We start from the raw sequence: 16,364 nt of genomic DNA on the forward strand, positions 1-16,364 counted from the left end.
ATGGATATGGATTCTGCAGAGGGCCAACTGTAGAATTAATTTCTGATTTTGTATTTGTTTTAATCAGGAGTTTCTTCTTCTTACAGTACAAGTTGGTGGCAGTCTTTCCCACTGGGGTGACTCTATGTCCTGACTTGTGCAGAACAGCCCAGCTCACCTTCCCATAGCACATCCCTGTCTCTCAACAATGTCCTTATTCAGATGATAAAATCAAGAGCCCCACTACAGAGATGGAAGCCATCCCTCATGGTGGTTTCGATTGTCAGGCAGAGCTTGGGAATTTCCTCCTTCACAATCTCCTGCCTAGAGAGCACCTAACAACAGCTGAAGGCTTAAAACAGCTTTTAGGAATTGCTTTTATGACTTCTGGCCTTCAGCATTCAGAAGAACAAAGGGAAAATACAAGAGAATGGCAGGGAGTTATATATTACTTCTGGTTAGTGCACACAGGGACTGTGTTTGTTCAACTACGATTTCTGCAGTCTCTTCTTTCTTTCATCACCAATCATCTCAAACTATGTCACAGTTTAAATATTTGATTCTGTGAAATGTTCTAAGAAGGAATGATTCTAGAATGTTAGAACCAAAAAGAACTTTAGAAGTCCCCCTAGCACACAAGGAACACTCAGGCAAGTCACACAGCAAGTTAGAGGCTGAGTAGACTTGCATCTTCAGCTCCCAGCTGAGAAGAAGGAAATGGAGCCCATGTTGAGAAGCTTTCCTTGCTGGCGCTGTTGATTATCACTTAGCACACAAGTCATGCCATCACAGATGGGGAATCAAGTCCCAATTCTGTCCTTGTGAAAGAAGTGTCTTGGACCCCCTTGTTAAAATGTCAGTGTCATTTGTAAAATAGTAGTTGTGAGAAGGTTTACATGAGACAGCATGTGCAAAACATTTGACACCCAATAAATAATAGTGATTTTTTTTTTTCCTCTGGTCAGTGAGGGTTTTTCTTCTCCATAGCACATCTCAAGGGTCTTGGAGGGAATTCCTTCACAGGGTATTTGTTAGAAGGCTGTACCTAGTTTATTATTCACTTGCATTCAGAGAAGCACTGCTCAACATGGGACAGAGATAGTAGGGGCACAAGGATAGGTACGATTTAAAAAGAGCAGCGGGTAGGAGGTGGAAGGTCTGGGTCTGAGCATTGCTCTACTGTGAGGACTTTGAGTTCCCTGAGACACTCCATGTCTCTTCTCTGAGCATTAGTGTCTTCCTCCAAGAAGTGAAAGCATTGAACTTGACCTCAGATGTCCCTGCCAACAGGAGCAACCCGTGTTTCCTTGCCTTTTCTCCCAAGCTTCTTTTTCCATGCTATTTATAACACTTTTATTGCTTACTAAAGGAGAAAAGGAAGCAATCCCATTGGATGACATTGAAATTGACTGAAATGCTTATTGAAGGAATGAATAGGATTCAAGATCACACCCTTGCCTATTGACAAAGATTAAGGGAGGGAGCTTATTTAAAAGAATGGGGAATTTGCCTGGAACAAGGTGGCTTGTGTGCTTGGATCCTTCCTTATGGAGTGAATGGACATAATTCAAAACCAAGCTTTCAGCTGTGGCTTTGTACCCATGGGCAATGTGACCCTGCATAAATCACTTAACTTCTCTGAGCCTCATTTTCTTCATGTCTTTAAAAAAAAATCTATTTGCAGGTTTGTATAAGATTACAGCAAGATGAAAAGGTATAACAGGCCAGTGCAGTGCTCAGACATGAAGAGGTTTGGCTTGGCAGCCTTCAAAGAATGGCTGCTGTGAGTTAGAAAAGAGGCACCTGTCTTGTGAAAGACTTCAGGAGGAATTAGGGTGTTTACCCTAGATCCGTGCTTCTTAGTAAGGGACAATGTTGTCACCCTTCCCCTCCCATCCAGTGGAATATTTGGCAGTCAGTTTTGGTTTTTCCAGACACTGTTGATTGACACAACTGAGGGGACTCTATTGGCATCTGGTGGGTAGAGGTCAGAGATGCTACTCAACATCCTGCAATGTGCAGAACAGCCCCTTGGGATGTGTTGGGTGAAGTGGTCTCTGGACTGTGTTTGGCTTTTCCAGTGCCTGACACAGTGGTAGATTCTTCACAGGTGTGGGTTGAATCAAGGTCATAGGAAAGTAGGGACTTCCTCATTGGATGAATCCCTAGGGCACTCAGCACCCAGGGCTGGGAATAAGGTTGGAAGATTTCAATCAAGATAAGTGAGATGTTATCTACCTTTGTCCCACTACCATGTGAGGCAGCAAGCATTCCATCTCTGGGGTGTTTGAGCAGAAGCAGATACCCATTCCTTAAGAGTGCTGAGACCAGAGTCCTGCACTAGACAGGGAACTAGGGATCAGGCCAGGGACCCTCTAAGAACTTTTCAGTTCTGAGAATCCCTTCTGGGTCCAGGGATTCTGATCCCAAAGGAGACTCATAGATCATGAAGTTCAAGCCCTAAATTTTGTAGAGGGATAAGTAATTGAACATGGGACAGGAGACTTGTCTAAGATCCCTGTGCTGTTGGATACACTGTGAAGATCACATGCCTGGTCTCTCACATCTATTCAAATGCTCCTTCTACTTGGCCCTCAGCTGTGATTCCAAGAAGGCAACTGAAGAGCTGGAGTTGGCAATGCTTTCTGGTTCTTACCCCAGGAGTTGCAGATGTAGCTTAAGGTGTATCATGGGCTAAAAACTTGGCTTGGGTTCATGGTTGCAGGCACAGTGAGAAGCATCAACACTGATCTTCATAAACAGTCAGCCTGGTACAGCTCCATTGCTGCCTCCCTGAGGAAGCCCCTCCCCACCCCCTACTCAGTGAGGTCTCCTCTGTGAATCTCTCCATACTAAGTTATATCCTCAGCATGTCCCCATTTGACTAGGCTCCAAGGACCCACCTTCTCACTTCTGACATTTTTTTCCCCTTTTGTATTCCATGGAGCCTTACCCCCAACACCTGAGCTGGAGTAAACTATTCATTCCTCTGCCCCTCCCTCTCCTGACTCTGGACTTGCATCAGATTCACCTCCAAACACCCAATAGGGGTCTGTATATGGCTGATAATATTTACTCTTTGTTGAATAAATGCATGAGCAGATGAGAATTGGATGCTGAGTGACCCCTCCACACACCTCAACCCCTACAGATCAAGGATGTTGTGGGCTATAATTCGTTGGGCCACTGCTTCTTCACGGAAGATGGGCCAGAGGAACGCAACACTTTTGACCACTGCCTTGGCCTCCTCGTCAAGTCTGGAACCCTCCTTCCCTCTGACCGTGACAGCAAGATGTGCAAGACAATCACGGAGGACTCCTACCCAGGGTACATCCCCAAGCCCAGGCAGGACTGCAAGTGAGTGCCTCCCTTGCTCCTGCCACACTGGGGCCTGTGCCGCCCTCGGTGACACCTGCTCTCTCCACTTTCTGCTCAGCACTTGATTTCCCCACCTCGGTGCTTCTGAGCAGACATTAATTGCCTTCTACTGAGAACCTGGAGGGGAGGGAGGAGTGTGTCTTCTCCCTTCTTTCTTTCTGCTCAGCTTGCCTCATGCAGTTTTGTCCAAAGAGAACCACTATTCTCACCCATGCACTTTACTTGATGCCATACAGCTTTCTTTGTGGAAAGGAAGGGTTTCCATCTTGACTCCCACAGTGGTACACATTGATCCCAACCTCACTGATCCTTTTCCAGTCATGGTAGACTGAGTTAGAGATAGAGCTTCCTGTGCAGCTACCCTTCCAAGCCCGGGGCCTGTCCTGTAAAAATGGCTTCTTTCCTGGGTTCTTACAGATCCAGTGTTAGACTTCACCACAAACTACTTTTACCTTAAAGGGGCTTTTTTTTTTTTTTTTTTTTTTGTCTTTTCAGTACTGGGGATTGAACCCAGCGGCACTCTACTACTTGAGCTGCATCCCCAGCCTTTTTTATTTTTTATTTTGATACAGAGACTTGATAAGTTTTCCACACTGGGGCTCAAACTTACCATCCTCTTGCCTCTGCTTCCTGAGTCAATGGAATTATAGTTATGTACCACCACACCTGGCTGCGCCATTCCCCTTTTCAATTTCTGAACATTTTATATTCTTAAACAGGTGGCCCTTTAATTAAAAGAAAAAAAATGTTTCAAATGGACAAATAAATGATTTATTAAATCTCTTCAAACTAATATTCAAGTTTCCTGTATGGGTCCATGGTGCAGCAGAATTAATGTTAGCAGGCCTTTATGTGATGCCATTCAATTTCTGTCCCCTCTCTGCAGTGCTGTGTCCACCTTCTGGATGGCCAACCCCAACAACAACCTCATAAACTGTGCTGCTGCAGGATCAGAGGTGAGCTGAAATCCCTTTCATTTGGCAGAAAGTAAGATGGAGATGGCAGAGGCTGCCCCTGAAATATGGAGCTCTTGAGTTCCAACTCCAATTGTTAGTGCAGACAGGCTTAGCTAGAGTGAAGAAGAAAATTAGCCAGTGGGTGGCAGAGAGTCCTTTGACTTGGTTTTAAATGACAGCTCTGTCACTTCATAATCCTGGTAACCATAGATAATGAGTACTAAGCACTTTATATGTAATAACTTGTTCTTAGAGTTAAATTATTTTTTCTTAGAAGGGTGCCTGGCATGTTACTGTTGTAAGTTAATGAAATCTGATTCTTGCATCCACACTGTGGCCTAGATATGATTATTATTCCCATCTGATTGAGGAGGAAACTAAGGCAGAGAGAACTGGGTGCCCAGGGGCACACACAGCTGGGCATGGTGTGCCAGATGTGAGCACAGTGTTCTGTCTATACAGACTTACTATACCTGTGACCCTGGCCCAACTGGTGCTCTCTGGAGTTTCCATATCTGCAGAATGAAGGGAAAAGCTGAGAATACTTCCTGGTGCATCAGGAAGAGGAGTTTAACCTGCGTAGTATCTCTGAAACCCAGCAATTCAGAGATAGAGTAGAATAAATGTTAGTTTTAATTCAGGGTGGACCCCACAAGCTACTCTTACCTCAAATATTTTGCTGTTTCCCTTCAAGCACTGGACCACATGGAGTTGCTTGGTTGGCAAGTGGAGAAGGGGTCGTAGTATTACACCCACCCCAGTGGGGGCTACTTGGTCATCCTGAGCAGCTGCCTATTGACGCTGAACTATGTGACTTTCTTGTGCTCTGTCTCAACAGGAAACTGGATTTTGGTTCATTTTTCACCATGTACCAACAGGCCCCTCTGTGGGAATGTACTCCCCAGGTTATTCAGAACACATTCCACTGGGAAAATTCCATAACAATCGAGCACATTCCAACTACCGGGTAAGTCTTTTCAGACAGCACCTCCCTGGCCTGCGTATCTGTCCTCTTCCTGGGTCTGCAGATGATTAGAGCTGAAACAACTGCACTCTTAGCACCAATCTGGAAGAAAACAGCAGTTTCCCAAGCCTGCTAGCCCCTGACCATTCTTTATAAGAGTTTCCTATGGTGGGAGCCTTAAAAAAATTTTTTTCTTTTTGGCCTGAGGCATAGCCGTTCCCTTCTAGGAGCTTCAGTTTCCTATTCTGTACCATTAAAATTAGATCAGAACATCGGCTTATCAATATGCTTATCAGCATCCTTGAGACCACCTCTGTCCCCAGAGCAGACCTCTGGTCTCAGCTTCACACCAAGTTCTCTTGCCACATCCCACAGTCTATGGTGGACCCTGCATTGACATCAACAACCTCTGGGCCTAGCCAAAAGGAGCAAGATGCAGCTTCACTCTGGCTGAGGGGAGGGCAGCTTCTCCTGGAAGCCCCTAGGCTGAGCACCTGAATTTGATTTTGTGATTCATTTGCAGGGATTGCTGTTATTTACAATGAAAAGTCAGTCTTGACCCATAAGCTAAGGAAAATCAACATGATTCCAAAAGTGGCATCAGCATCCTCACCCATTCCCTTCTTGTTCTGTTGCTCGGGTAATGGGTTGTTCTATCTACACAGAGTTAAGTAGGCATATAGGAAACGAGATATTCCTCCATATCTTCATTTACTTCTCAATATTTCTTAAGCATCAAGCAAAGGTTGGGGGACAAGATGACTAGGATATTGCATCTGCTGACCTCCAAGTGGGATAGCAGTTCAGACCTGAGCATGGAACACAGCAATGGAGCTTGGGGGAGGCTGAGATCAGAGGTACTGCTCTCTGGGCAGAGGTGGTCTCAAGGATGCTGGGGCAGCACATTCTTAAACTGGTGTCCTGGTCTAATTCCTAATGGTACAGAGGAGGAAACATCCTGGGTCCAAAAAAAAAAAAAAAGTATATATATATATATATATATATATATATATATATATATATATATATTAAAGGTTTAATCAGGAGAAGAACAAAAAGGCAATATACTCTCAGAGCAGCCTTGTGCTTACACCTAGGGGAGACCCCTGGCAGTGGCATGTCTCAGAGACTAAGGTGAAAGATAGTTCCGTGGGGCCACAGGTAGTGATATGGAGGAGAACAGCACTACCTTGATAGAGGTGAATTTGCCCAAGGTCTCCAGTGGGGCATTTCTGAGGCTATCATGGGCGTCAGCATTGTACCCATACAGAGGCACGTGCTGAGGCCATAATGCTGCTGGTGGTGGAGTAGGGGAATAAAGTGGAGAATGAGTTGGCTTCTTGTGGGGAACTGTCAATCTCTGGTCCCTTGAGAAGCTTCCCTGTGAGCAGGGGAGATGGGCCACATAGTACCTGGGAGGTGTGGGGAAGCTGAGAAGGAGAGGAGATAGAAGAAGAAGGGAGGATAGGCAAGGGCTCACTGGTGCAAATAGTGGGTGGGACTTCGGGTGATAGCCGGTCTTATCCTCTGAGGCAGGTGGGAAAGAAGTGGAAAGGACCTCCATCTGGATTAACTTGATTGGTGCTCATGACTAGTGAGCCTTGCCTCTACACCACAGTGTGTGGGTCTTCTTCCAAGTATCTTTTCCTGTATATCTTAATCGTCCTCATAGCCATGCTGTGAAATAGTTGTTATTAACTCATTTTGCAGATGACAAAGACTAAAGAGGTGAGTAGGCCAAGCACAGTGGCTCATGCCTGTAATCAGGAGGATTAAGAAAGATGCTATCTCAAAATTAAAAAAAAAAAAAAGGACTGGGAATATAACTCAGTGGTAGAGCACCCCTGAATCCAATTCCTAGTACAGAAATAAATAAATAAATATACTCTCAGAGCAGTATACTTAGCAGTAGATGGGTGGGTTGATTTTTCTAAAGTCCTAATTCCTGAGAATAGATCTAGGAGTCTAATTCTATATCATCTGACTCACATCACAAGAATGCATACCTTAAGTTCTTGATTTGGGGCCCAGGATAATAACTATAGAAAGAAGTGTGGATTCTGTGTAAGGATTTGACTATGGGGCCTTGGAAAAGATACTTTTTAGAACTCAGTTTCTTCATCTACACCTTAAACAGGACACTTCCCCACCCCCATATTTGGTCTGAGTCACACAGAACAAGGCATGTTCTTTTTGCTGTACACTGAAGACCCTCTATTCCATAAATGATGGTTTTACTGGCACATACAGGAGGGTGTAATAGGCTGGATGTGACAAGATGCCTGTGGTCTGCAATAGCAGCTGATGTGTCCTCTCTCCCCAGGCTGGCATGATCATAGACAACGGAGTCAAAACCACAGAGGCCTCTGCCAAGGACAAGCGGCCCTTCCTATCTATCATCTCAGCCAGGTAACAGACCCTTGGGAAGACACATCCTCCATAGTGACCCCTCAGTCCAACTCCCTTCTCTTCTTCATCTCTTCCTCATCAGTCCTGTTGAGAACTTTCTATGGGCTGGGCATTGAACTAACTGCTGAAGGCACCACGGTGAAAATTCTGAGCAGGGTGAAGTCTGAATTAGGAGTCAGTCTCTAGTAGCCAAAAGGAGATTGAAAATTCTTAGAAGTTTCTAGATCCCTCAGCAAAGCCAATACCTGGAAAGTCAATAGGAATGGCCAGAGCATGGCAGTTGGGGCTGGAATTAAAAAAAAAAAGTAAAAAGAAAAGGGAAGAATTTCACTGTAAATTTAAAATAAACAAACAAACAAACATGTAGATTATGCCTATAAGTCAACCTGGAGCTCAGCTGAAAGCCAGAGACAACTTTTAAAAGGTGCTGCCAAAACCTGAGGGTCATTATCAAAACCAGTACCCTATAAAAGGTCTAAGTTGTTTGGTCTCCATCAAAAGTGGGCAACACTAGTAACATGATAATGCCCACAGGACACGAGGCACCAATATGCACCGGGCTCAGCACTACATTTTGTAGCTAAGAAGTGCCAAAATAAGGCACTAGTTCAAAGTTGACCACTAGTTAATGGGAGAGCTGAGTGTCACAGACTGTCCTTCCAGGCCACAGGGGCTGCATTGCATGCCTGGATGGCACTGGATGTCTGAACTTTCCTCTGTGATTTGATCTCACTTAAGGGACAGCTCTTAGTGGTGCTGATGGATGAAAAAAGTGATGTTTGCGTCTGCTTGGAGTTGGGCCCTGGAGAAGAGCCTGCTTGCCTCTGTGATGGGCTCAGAAAGTTCACCCCAGAGCCCGGGCAATGCTGATCAGTGTTTATTCAGTGCTGTCTGGCTCCATGAGTACAGAGGAGCTCACAGAGCCCAGGAGGGAGTCAGTACAGCAGATCCTCTCAACACCCCGTGTCTGTCCCATGGTATTCCAGATACAGCCCTCACCAGGATGCTGACCCGCTGAAGCCCCGGGAGCCAGCCATCATCAAGTACTTCACAGCCTACAAGAACCAGGACCATGGGGCCTGGCTTCGTGGTGGGGATGTGTGGCTGGACAGTTGCCGGTGAGTCGTGAGTGATGTGTAGCATTGGCACAAAGGAGGCATGAACCATCCTCCCCACATCTGGAGTATGAACAAGTCAGAGAAAGGAAACAAGACACATCAGCCTTTGGCATTCTGGTCTCCCAGAGGTAGGAGCATTAGAACAGCAGCAGGAAATGGCCAGAAGAAATCAAAAAACAAAACCCCAAAACAGCATATTGCCTTCAACCCACAGTGCCAGGTGCTGGGAGTCATGATTTTTCTCTGAATAGCCACTGGCTTCACTCTCTCAAGGTCAAACAGCCAGCCAACTAAGAGATGGAAGAAGAAAAAAGTCAGAATATTCAAGGCACCTACTACATGCCAAAGCCTTTGTTGGATTTCTTTCTCACCACGGTTTTCAAGAATATAAATTAGTACCTCCATCTTAAAGATGGTGATCTAGGCTCAGTTTAATGAGTTTCCCAACATCACACAACTAGTAAATAATCAAACCAGGACTCAACACTCCAAGGTGTTGGTTTCCAAGACATAGTGAAAAGGGCCAAGAATATTGAGTTCTGAGATAAGGTACCATATAAAGCCACTGGTCACACTGGACAAATACCAAAAGGGACAGCAGCTGAGCAGGAGTTTATTTTGTGGGAGTATCATGAAGTGTTCTCTTCATTTGACTTTTTTAAAAAAATTTTTTCATTGTTGTTGATGGACTTTTATTGTATTTATTTCTATGTGGTGCTGAGAATCGAACCCAGTACCTCACACATACTAAGCAAGTGCTCTACCATTGAGCTACAACTCCAGCCCCTTTGTCTGACTTTTGTGATAAAAATGGGAGATCAGAGCCACTTGAGAGGCTGAAGCAGGAGGATTGTGAATTCGAGGCTAGCCTTAGCTAAGTTGCAAGGCCCTAAGCAACTTAGAGACCCTGTCTCAAAATAAATAATAAAAACTGAGCAACTTAGAGAGAATCTGTCTCAAAATAAAGAATAAAAAGGGCTGAAGATGTGGCCCAGTGGTTGAGCACCTGTGAGTTCAATCCCCAGTAACAAAAAAGGTGTATGTGTGTGTATGGGGGGAGAGTGTCAGAAACTTTGTATAGGAGATAAAGGCAAAGGGAATGAAAGGAAATAAAAAGCATGCAAAGAGGGAAACAGAGACACTAAATTGACAGAAGAAGGGAAAGAGGCTGCCTTGAAAAGCAGAAATCTGGGGAGAGGCTGACTGTAGGCTGGGAGACGCATGAGTACCAAGCACACCCTGAAAGATGTTCTGGGAGACAGGATTGCTGCCAAGAGATGGAGGGAACTTTGCTCCTCATAAGGAAAGAGGGGTCATTTATTTTTAAAAGAGGGGAAGGGAAAGAAGAGAGCCAATCTGAATTTTTGAAGGAATTTAGGAGAAGAGGGGGAAGGCTTATTCTAACTGGCATTAGAGGGCATATTTCAGTTCCGAAGAAGTGAGAACTTTCTTATAATATGGAATACTATTCAATGAAATCAGTTGCTTAGCTGTAGAGCAGAAGTCAATGGTACTTGAGAAGGATACTATTTAGGAGGCAGATGGAGGCCCTGGTAGAAAAGAAACTAGATGGCATCAATGCTGAAATTCTCTGCAAATGTCCAGAGAATTTGTTGGTTCTGATTTCTTGGGCATTTCAGAGTTTAGGTTCCCTATAGAGACAGTAAATGCCAGACTTGGAGCAGCAAGAAAAATGGTCATGATCTTCTGCCTGTGGGGCTGTCTCTTCTAATGCTCCATCAGACTCATTCTAAGGAAGCTCAGTGCTGGATTGGCACAATGGCTGCAATCCCACAGTGTATGTGGTCAGGGACTGACAGAAGATGGGGATCCCTTTTGAGAACTTTGGGCATTTGGTCAATGTGGCCTTTTCAGGAAGGTCACTGTGGTGATCACTGGATGGAGGCACAGATGGGAGGGGGCTCTCCTGGAGGTAGGAAAGCCAGCAGAGGTATTACCACGATAATGCCAATGAGAAAGGATTATAAATAATGAGAATTTTGCTGAAACTTGAGTCTTTGGAATGGTGAGCACGTCTGCTAGAAGATCATTGCATTGTTTTAAACCTATTGAGTTTGAGATGTATGTGAAATAGTAAAAATGCTGCAAATTTTGGAAGCATAGGTAGGAAGAGTGACTGATTATAGAATCACCAGCATTTTGGTGGAGAGGCAAGCTGTTAGTCTTTCCCGGGGACACAATAAAGAATGAGGGAACTACAGGAATGCAGGGGGGTGGGTGGTGATGATGTGGAAAAGCTCGGGGGCTGGTTCACATCTGGGAGACAAGAATCAAGAAGCTTTAGAAATGAACTGGAAAATATGATGCTCTGGAAGATGGACCTTGAATAATTGATTTGAACTGGATGGATCTCCAAAGAGGGGGAATGCATGTGTCCTAAAATAAAGTACTCAGAGGATGAAAAAGTGCATTTAGTCAAGGGTCGCATGTTTTCTCTTATATGTGGAAGCCAGAGAATAAAAAACAAAAGAAAGGTGAGGGGGAGTGTTCTCTCATGAAAATCAAAAGGAGTAGAGGAAAAGGACCAGAGGGAGGGAGGAGGGGAAAGAAAGGAGAAATACTGAGGAGTGATATTGGCCAAATTATATTGTTATATTGTGCTCATGAACAAATATGTAACAGCAAATCCCACCATCATGTACAACTATAATGCACCAATAAAAAAGCATGGAAAAAATTAAAAATGCACAACTCAGTAATACACAAACAAACAAACAAATAAAGTGCTCTTGGGAGCTAGAGAGCATTCAAGCCACCAGAATCAGCTCAATATGCTAAAGCAGAAGGAAACATGGACTCACTAGGCTCTTAAATGCAAGGGTAAGACTTGGGCTTGGATGTGTAGGTGATATGAAGCCACTGGAGGTGTAGGAAACAGAGAATGATTGGTGACAATGGCACTTTGAGAAAATGAGCCTGGCAGGATGTCCAGGACAGGTGGAAGGAACAGAAAAGTAGAACTATCTGCCTCAGGATGGAGGACTTGAAGACAGCATAGACCCAAGACTCAGCTCAGGTCCTGTATGATCATCTGTCAGGTGAGACCAGACTTCCTCCAGAAGCATGCTCACCTGGACACTTAAAAAGGGCAGAGTGAAAAAGCAGCAGAGTAGGTGACCACAGTGCAATTGCAAAATTTCTTCATGCTTTTCTCAGAACCAGCATCTGTCTGAATTCCAGGAACTAGGAATTTAGTTTTTGTGCTGCTGTGGCTGAAACAGTAGTAAGGATGGCAAGTCACATAACTCACCTGTCCCCAGTGCTGGCCCTGAGAGTGGTGAGGTCCTCCAGGTTCTCTTGGCTAAATCTCCTATTAGACCTGCAATTGCAGATGGTGGGCTGGGGAGGGAGACTTATGAAACTGAGCCTGCCCATGGCTTACTGAAGGTAAGACTATTGGAGTCACTGTTTTCTCTCTGGAGTCAGACACAGAATGGGAGTGGATTCAGACTGTCCCCTTACTTTACAGAGTACAGAATCGCAATTCCTTCTCCAAAGTCAAACTGTGTACATGACTTTGCTAAGCATGGAACACATCTTGACTGTCTGCTCTTGTCCTCAGGTTTGCTGACAATGGCATTGGCCTGACCCTGGCCAGGTAAGAACAACTGTCCTTGTGCTTGGTCCTTTATAGGAATTTGTCTCTGGACTTTTCACCCCAAACATTTTCTCTCTACAGTGGTGGAACATTCCCATATGATGATGGCTCCAAGCAGGAAATAAAGAACAGCTTGTTTGTTGGTGAGAGTGGCAACGTGGGAACGGAAATGATGGACAACAGGATCTGGGGCCCCGGAGGCTTGGACCACAGTGGAAGAACCCTCCCTATTGGCCAGTACGTTTGCAACTGTGATAGTCACTTGGTTTTGTGTGGCTTAACCTAAGTGATAGCAATGGAACGAAAAAATTTGTGGGTGATTTCGCTCTGTTGACTATGAATTTTTCTGTCCAGAGAAATAACTGAGATTATTGAGACTAGCAATGAAGAGGTGGAGTCTGGATCAGGGAGACAGAAGCCAACAACATTGAATTTGAATCAACAGGATGGCAAGGCCATCAGAACGCATAATATGGCCCTGGTCTATGATAATGAGAATATCATTTCCACAATGTGGGACTGTGGGTCCTGGTCTTCTCCAATAGGAGGCTCACTTGGAGACTTTTATTCATTTCTGAGGTTGGAAAAGTGACAGAGCACTCTTACAGGAGAATAAATTGGAGGGTGGCAAAACCCACAGCCATGCCTCATGTAGACTGGGATCTTCAACCAGGAGATGGGATTATCCTTGGGTAGACACATTCTTAGTGCTGCCATGCCCACAAGAGATAAGGCAAGTTTTCCCAGGGGCTTGAGGGTTAGAACTGATTTAGGTCAGGAAATACTTTGCTAGCAGTCAGATTTGTTCAACAATTAGAATAACAGGATTGTCCTGAAAAGTCAGGAGCTCTGTTGCTCCTAACTGGAGGAGATCAAATGAAGGTTGGATGATGACTAGGTGGCTGGGCAACAGAGCAATGTACTCAGTTCCTTGGAAAGCACAGCCTGGGTGAGCAGGGAGGATTCCCTCCCCTTCTGTTGCTATTTCTGCCCAGATGTGAATTCAAGCCAGAGAGGAAGACTCTAGCTCACCAGCAATGCTGTTGTCCCAGGGTTCCCTGTGATAAGATCAGCCCTGCTTTTCTCCCTGTGGTTTCTTCCCTAAGGAAATATAATCCCTTGTGCTAGAGTCAGGACACAAAATATATACAGACTGAGTGGAGGTGCATATTGTAAGGGACTTTGCAAAGGCTGATTCTGGTCTCCTGGGATGTGAGCTAATGAGAAGTCCTTGTTTCTGTCTCACATAAGAGATATAGCAGTCCCTTCCATCACTTTGATAAGTGACTCTGGGTCTGCATATTAAGGATTTCATGGCAGAGAGTTCCCAGCCTCCTAGGGCTGGAATGTTCTGCTGAATCCAGAGATGGTCTGAAGGTTCTGTCAGATTCAGGAAGGTTCTTCACACTGCATTTCAAAGCAGGAACCTGGGACTGTACAGTCCCAATCACAGTAGATTCATGCTGAATAGAACTGGGTTAGAGTCTGAAGGTAAAGGTAATATATAATTTAAGTTTAGAGCTTACAAGAATGGGCTGTCCCTAAAATACCTTCAATGGTAAAATGCATGGAACCACTCCATGAGAATCAGGATTCAAGGTGATAGCATTAATAAGTTATAAATGTAAACACATAAAAATGCAAGGAGCTTGTGGTGTCCACTGAAGTTGGGTTGAAAAGATCGGTGTGATCAGGGACTTTTTTCCAGAGTCATGTTGGAATGGAGGGGACCCAAGTTGGGAAATGGGATAGTGGTCTTCTAAGCAACAGATCCATATCTGTTTTCTACTCCTTCTCCCCACCCTTTTTTTATGTTCCCTGTAGAAAGTTACCAACACAAAGGAAGAGACACCAGTATAAGCACAATGCTAGACTTGAAGGCCCAAGTGCCAGTAAAGGCCACAGGAAGCCCATTTGGTACCTCGTGGGCCCTGGCTCCCTATAATCTGCTCAGGAGTCTGAGGCAAATGGGAGCAACCTCTGAGCAACCTCCTCCTGCCAGGCCAAGGCAGTTTCTAAGTCTGGTTCTTCTCCAGCCCTTCCCATATTCTTTCTCCTGTCTTCTGGGTGTCAGGATTTCTTGGGACCCTCTGTCACTCTTGCTTCTCAGCAAGGGCTGTCTTTCTTTTAGAGATGCTTGGAAGATTGCATTGCAAATATTTTTTTTATCACCTTCCATTCTGTGTCTTCTTTTCCCCTCAATTTCCCAGGCCACATTGCCAATTGAAAGGCTTATTCACAAGGAGAAACTTCTGAGTCTTAATCTGATTACATTGTTATAGCAACTAAAACTAAGGAGTTAATGAGTAACAGTACTCCCTTCCCAGTGGATATAATATTGGCACCCTCCAGTAGCATTTATAGTATCTACCCAATGATTCTTCATATGATGGAAAAGTTGGGGGAAATATTTGAATAGAGGGCCTTCCCCTAAGCCTCATGCCAGCAATTAGATGAATATTTATTTGTCCACTCATCATCCACCCATTCACCTATCCACCCACCCACCCATCCATCCATCCATCCATCCATCAATCTGTCCATCCATCCACTCATCCACCCATCCATCTACCTATCTATCCTCTTATCCATCCATCCATCCATCCATCCATCCATCCATCTGTCCACCTGGTCATTCATCCAGCAATCATTCATTAACACTTGCTATGTCAATACATGCTTTCTCAGTAGATTAATTAATGAATCAATAATGATTTGGGGTTGGGGAAATTGCTGGGGGTGGGGACCAGGACTGGTTTTCCCCAGAAAGTTTCTCCTGCCACCCTCCTCAGAAGAGATAAACATGGCATTCAAACTGATGGCTGACTTCCTAACTCCACAGGAATTTTCCAATTAGAGGAATCCAGTTCTACGATGGCCCCATCAACATCCAGAACTGCACCTTCCGAAAGTTTGCTGCCCTGGAGGGACGGCACACCAGTGCCCTGGCCTTCCGCCTGAACAACGCCTGGCAGAGCTGCCCTCACAACAATGTGACCAACATTGCCTTTGAGGACGTCCCGGTAAGTGAGGCGCCAGGACAGCCTCCTGACCAACCCAGACTTTGGATGGTGATTCACAAGTCCCCCAGGGCTTGGAGATTGAGCTGTTGCCACCACCACAGGGGTTGAATAGCCTCCTCCAAGTAGGCTGGGCCATGTCCCAGTTAGTTCTGTTTCCAAACTGGAAAAGTACAAGCATAGGTCACCCCATGGGTCAAGTCTTGGTAAGTGCCCGCTCACCCTCCCTGATTGGAACCCACTTATGCCTCAGCAGGAACTGTAGGATGGACTTAGGGTTCTGAGGCTGTTCCTCCAAGGCTTTGACATACTGGGTCTGGTGACCAGACCACCTGAGTTGGCAAAAATAATCTAAACCCCAGCAGTTTCCAAGGGAAGTCTTTGCCAAAGATGTCCTGTTTAATCTCACCCTGAGAGAAAAGTGTAAACAGGGGCCTCCTGGCCATAGCAGAGCCAGCAAACTAGGAGCAAAAGGTGAGGAGATCAGAACAGGGCTGCTAGTGACATCAGGCAGGTCCAGATCTCATGGCACATTTTCTTTGGGTTATGGATTCCCAGGCCTTTCCCTCCTCCCCTTCCCTTCTTCTTCCTTCTTGCCCCCTTTCTCCTCTTCCCTGCTCCTGCCTCTTCCTGTTTGCCAGTGACAACTGGCAGGATGTGAAACTTAAGTGACTTAATTTCTTCACTCAGGCCACTGAGAGCTTGAAAGAGATGAATTGCTGAAATTTTGAAGGGCTTGTGCTGCAGAACTGTGACCCAGAAACACACCACACAGCACACTCAACCTTTACATACACGTCGTACACCCCGTGTGTGTACATATCCTTATACAAACATTCACCATCCCGTCCCCACCCTTCTCTCTCACACACACACACACACATATTCTCTCTCTCTCATTGCTAGTCCCCCTCCTCCCAT

At 45.1% G+C, this 16,364-nt stretch overlaps 1 protein-coding gene across 1 annotated transcript in view; it reads left to right on the forward strand.

The window, feature by feature from the left end:
- The window catches only part of Cemip (cell migration inducing hyaluronidase 1), a 75,177-nt gene that overhangs the window by 40,135 nt on the left and 18,678 nt on the right, over positions 1-16,364 (forward strand). Inside the window, exons 13-20 of the mRNA XM_027922386.2 lie at positions 3,131-3,336; positions 4,244-4,313; positions 5,152-5,280; positions 7,601-7,686; positions 8,673-8,804; positions 12,388-12,423; positions 12,505-12,660; positions 15,266-15,446. Coding sequence (XP_027778187.2) covers positions 3,131-3,336; positions 4,244-4,313; positions 5,152-5,280; positions 7,601-7,686; positions 8,673-8,804; positions 12,388-12,423; positions 12,505-12,660; positions 15,266-15,446 — 996 coding nt within the window. The remainder of the gene's footprint in view (positions 1-3,130; positions 3,337-4,243; positions 4,314-5,151; positions 5,281-7,600; positions 7,687-8,672; positions 8,805-12,387; positions 12,424-12,504; positions 12,661-15,265; positions 15,447-16,364) is intronic.

This window comes from Marmota flaviventris, chromosome 2 (genome assembly GCF_047511675.1).
Source record: "Marmota flaviventris isolate mMarFla1 chromosome 2, mMarFla1.hap1, whole genome shotgun sequence".
Taxonomy (NCBI): Eukaryota; Metazoa; Chordata; class Mammalia; order Rodentia; family Sciuridae; genus Marmota; species Marmota flaviventris.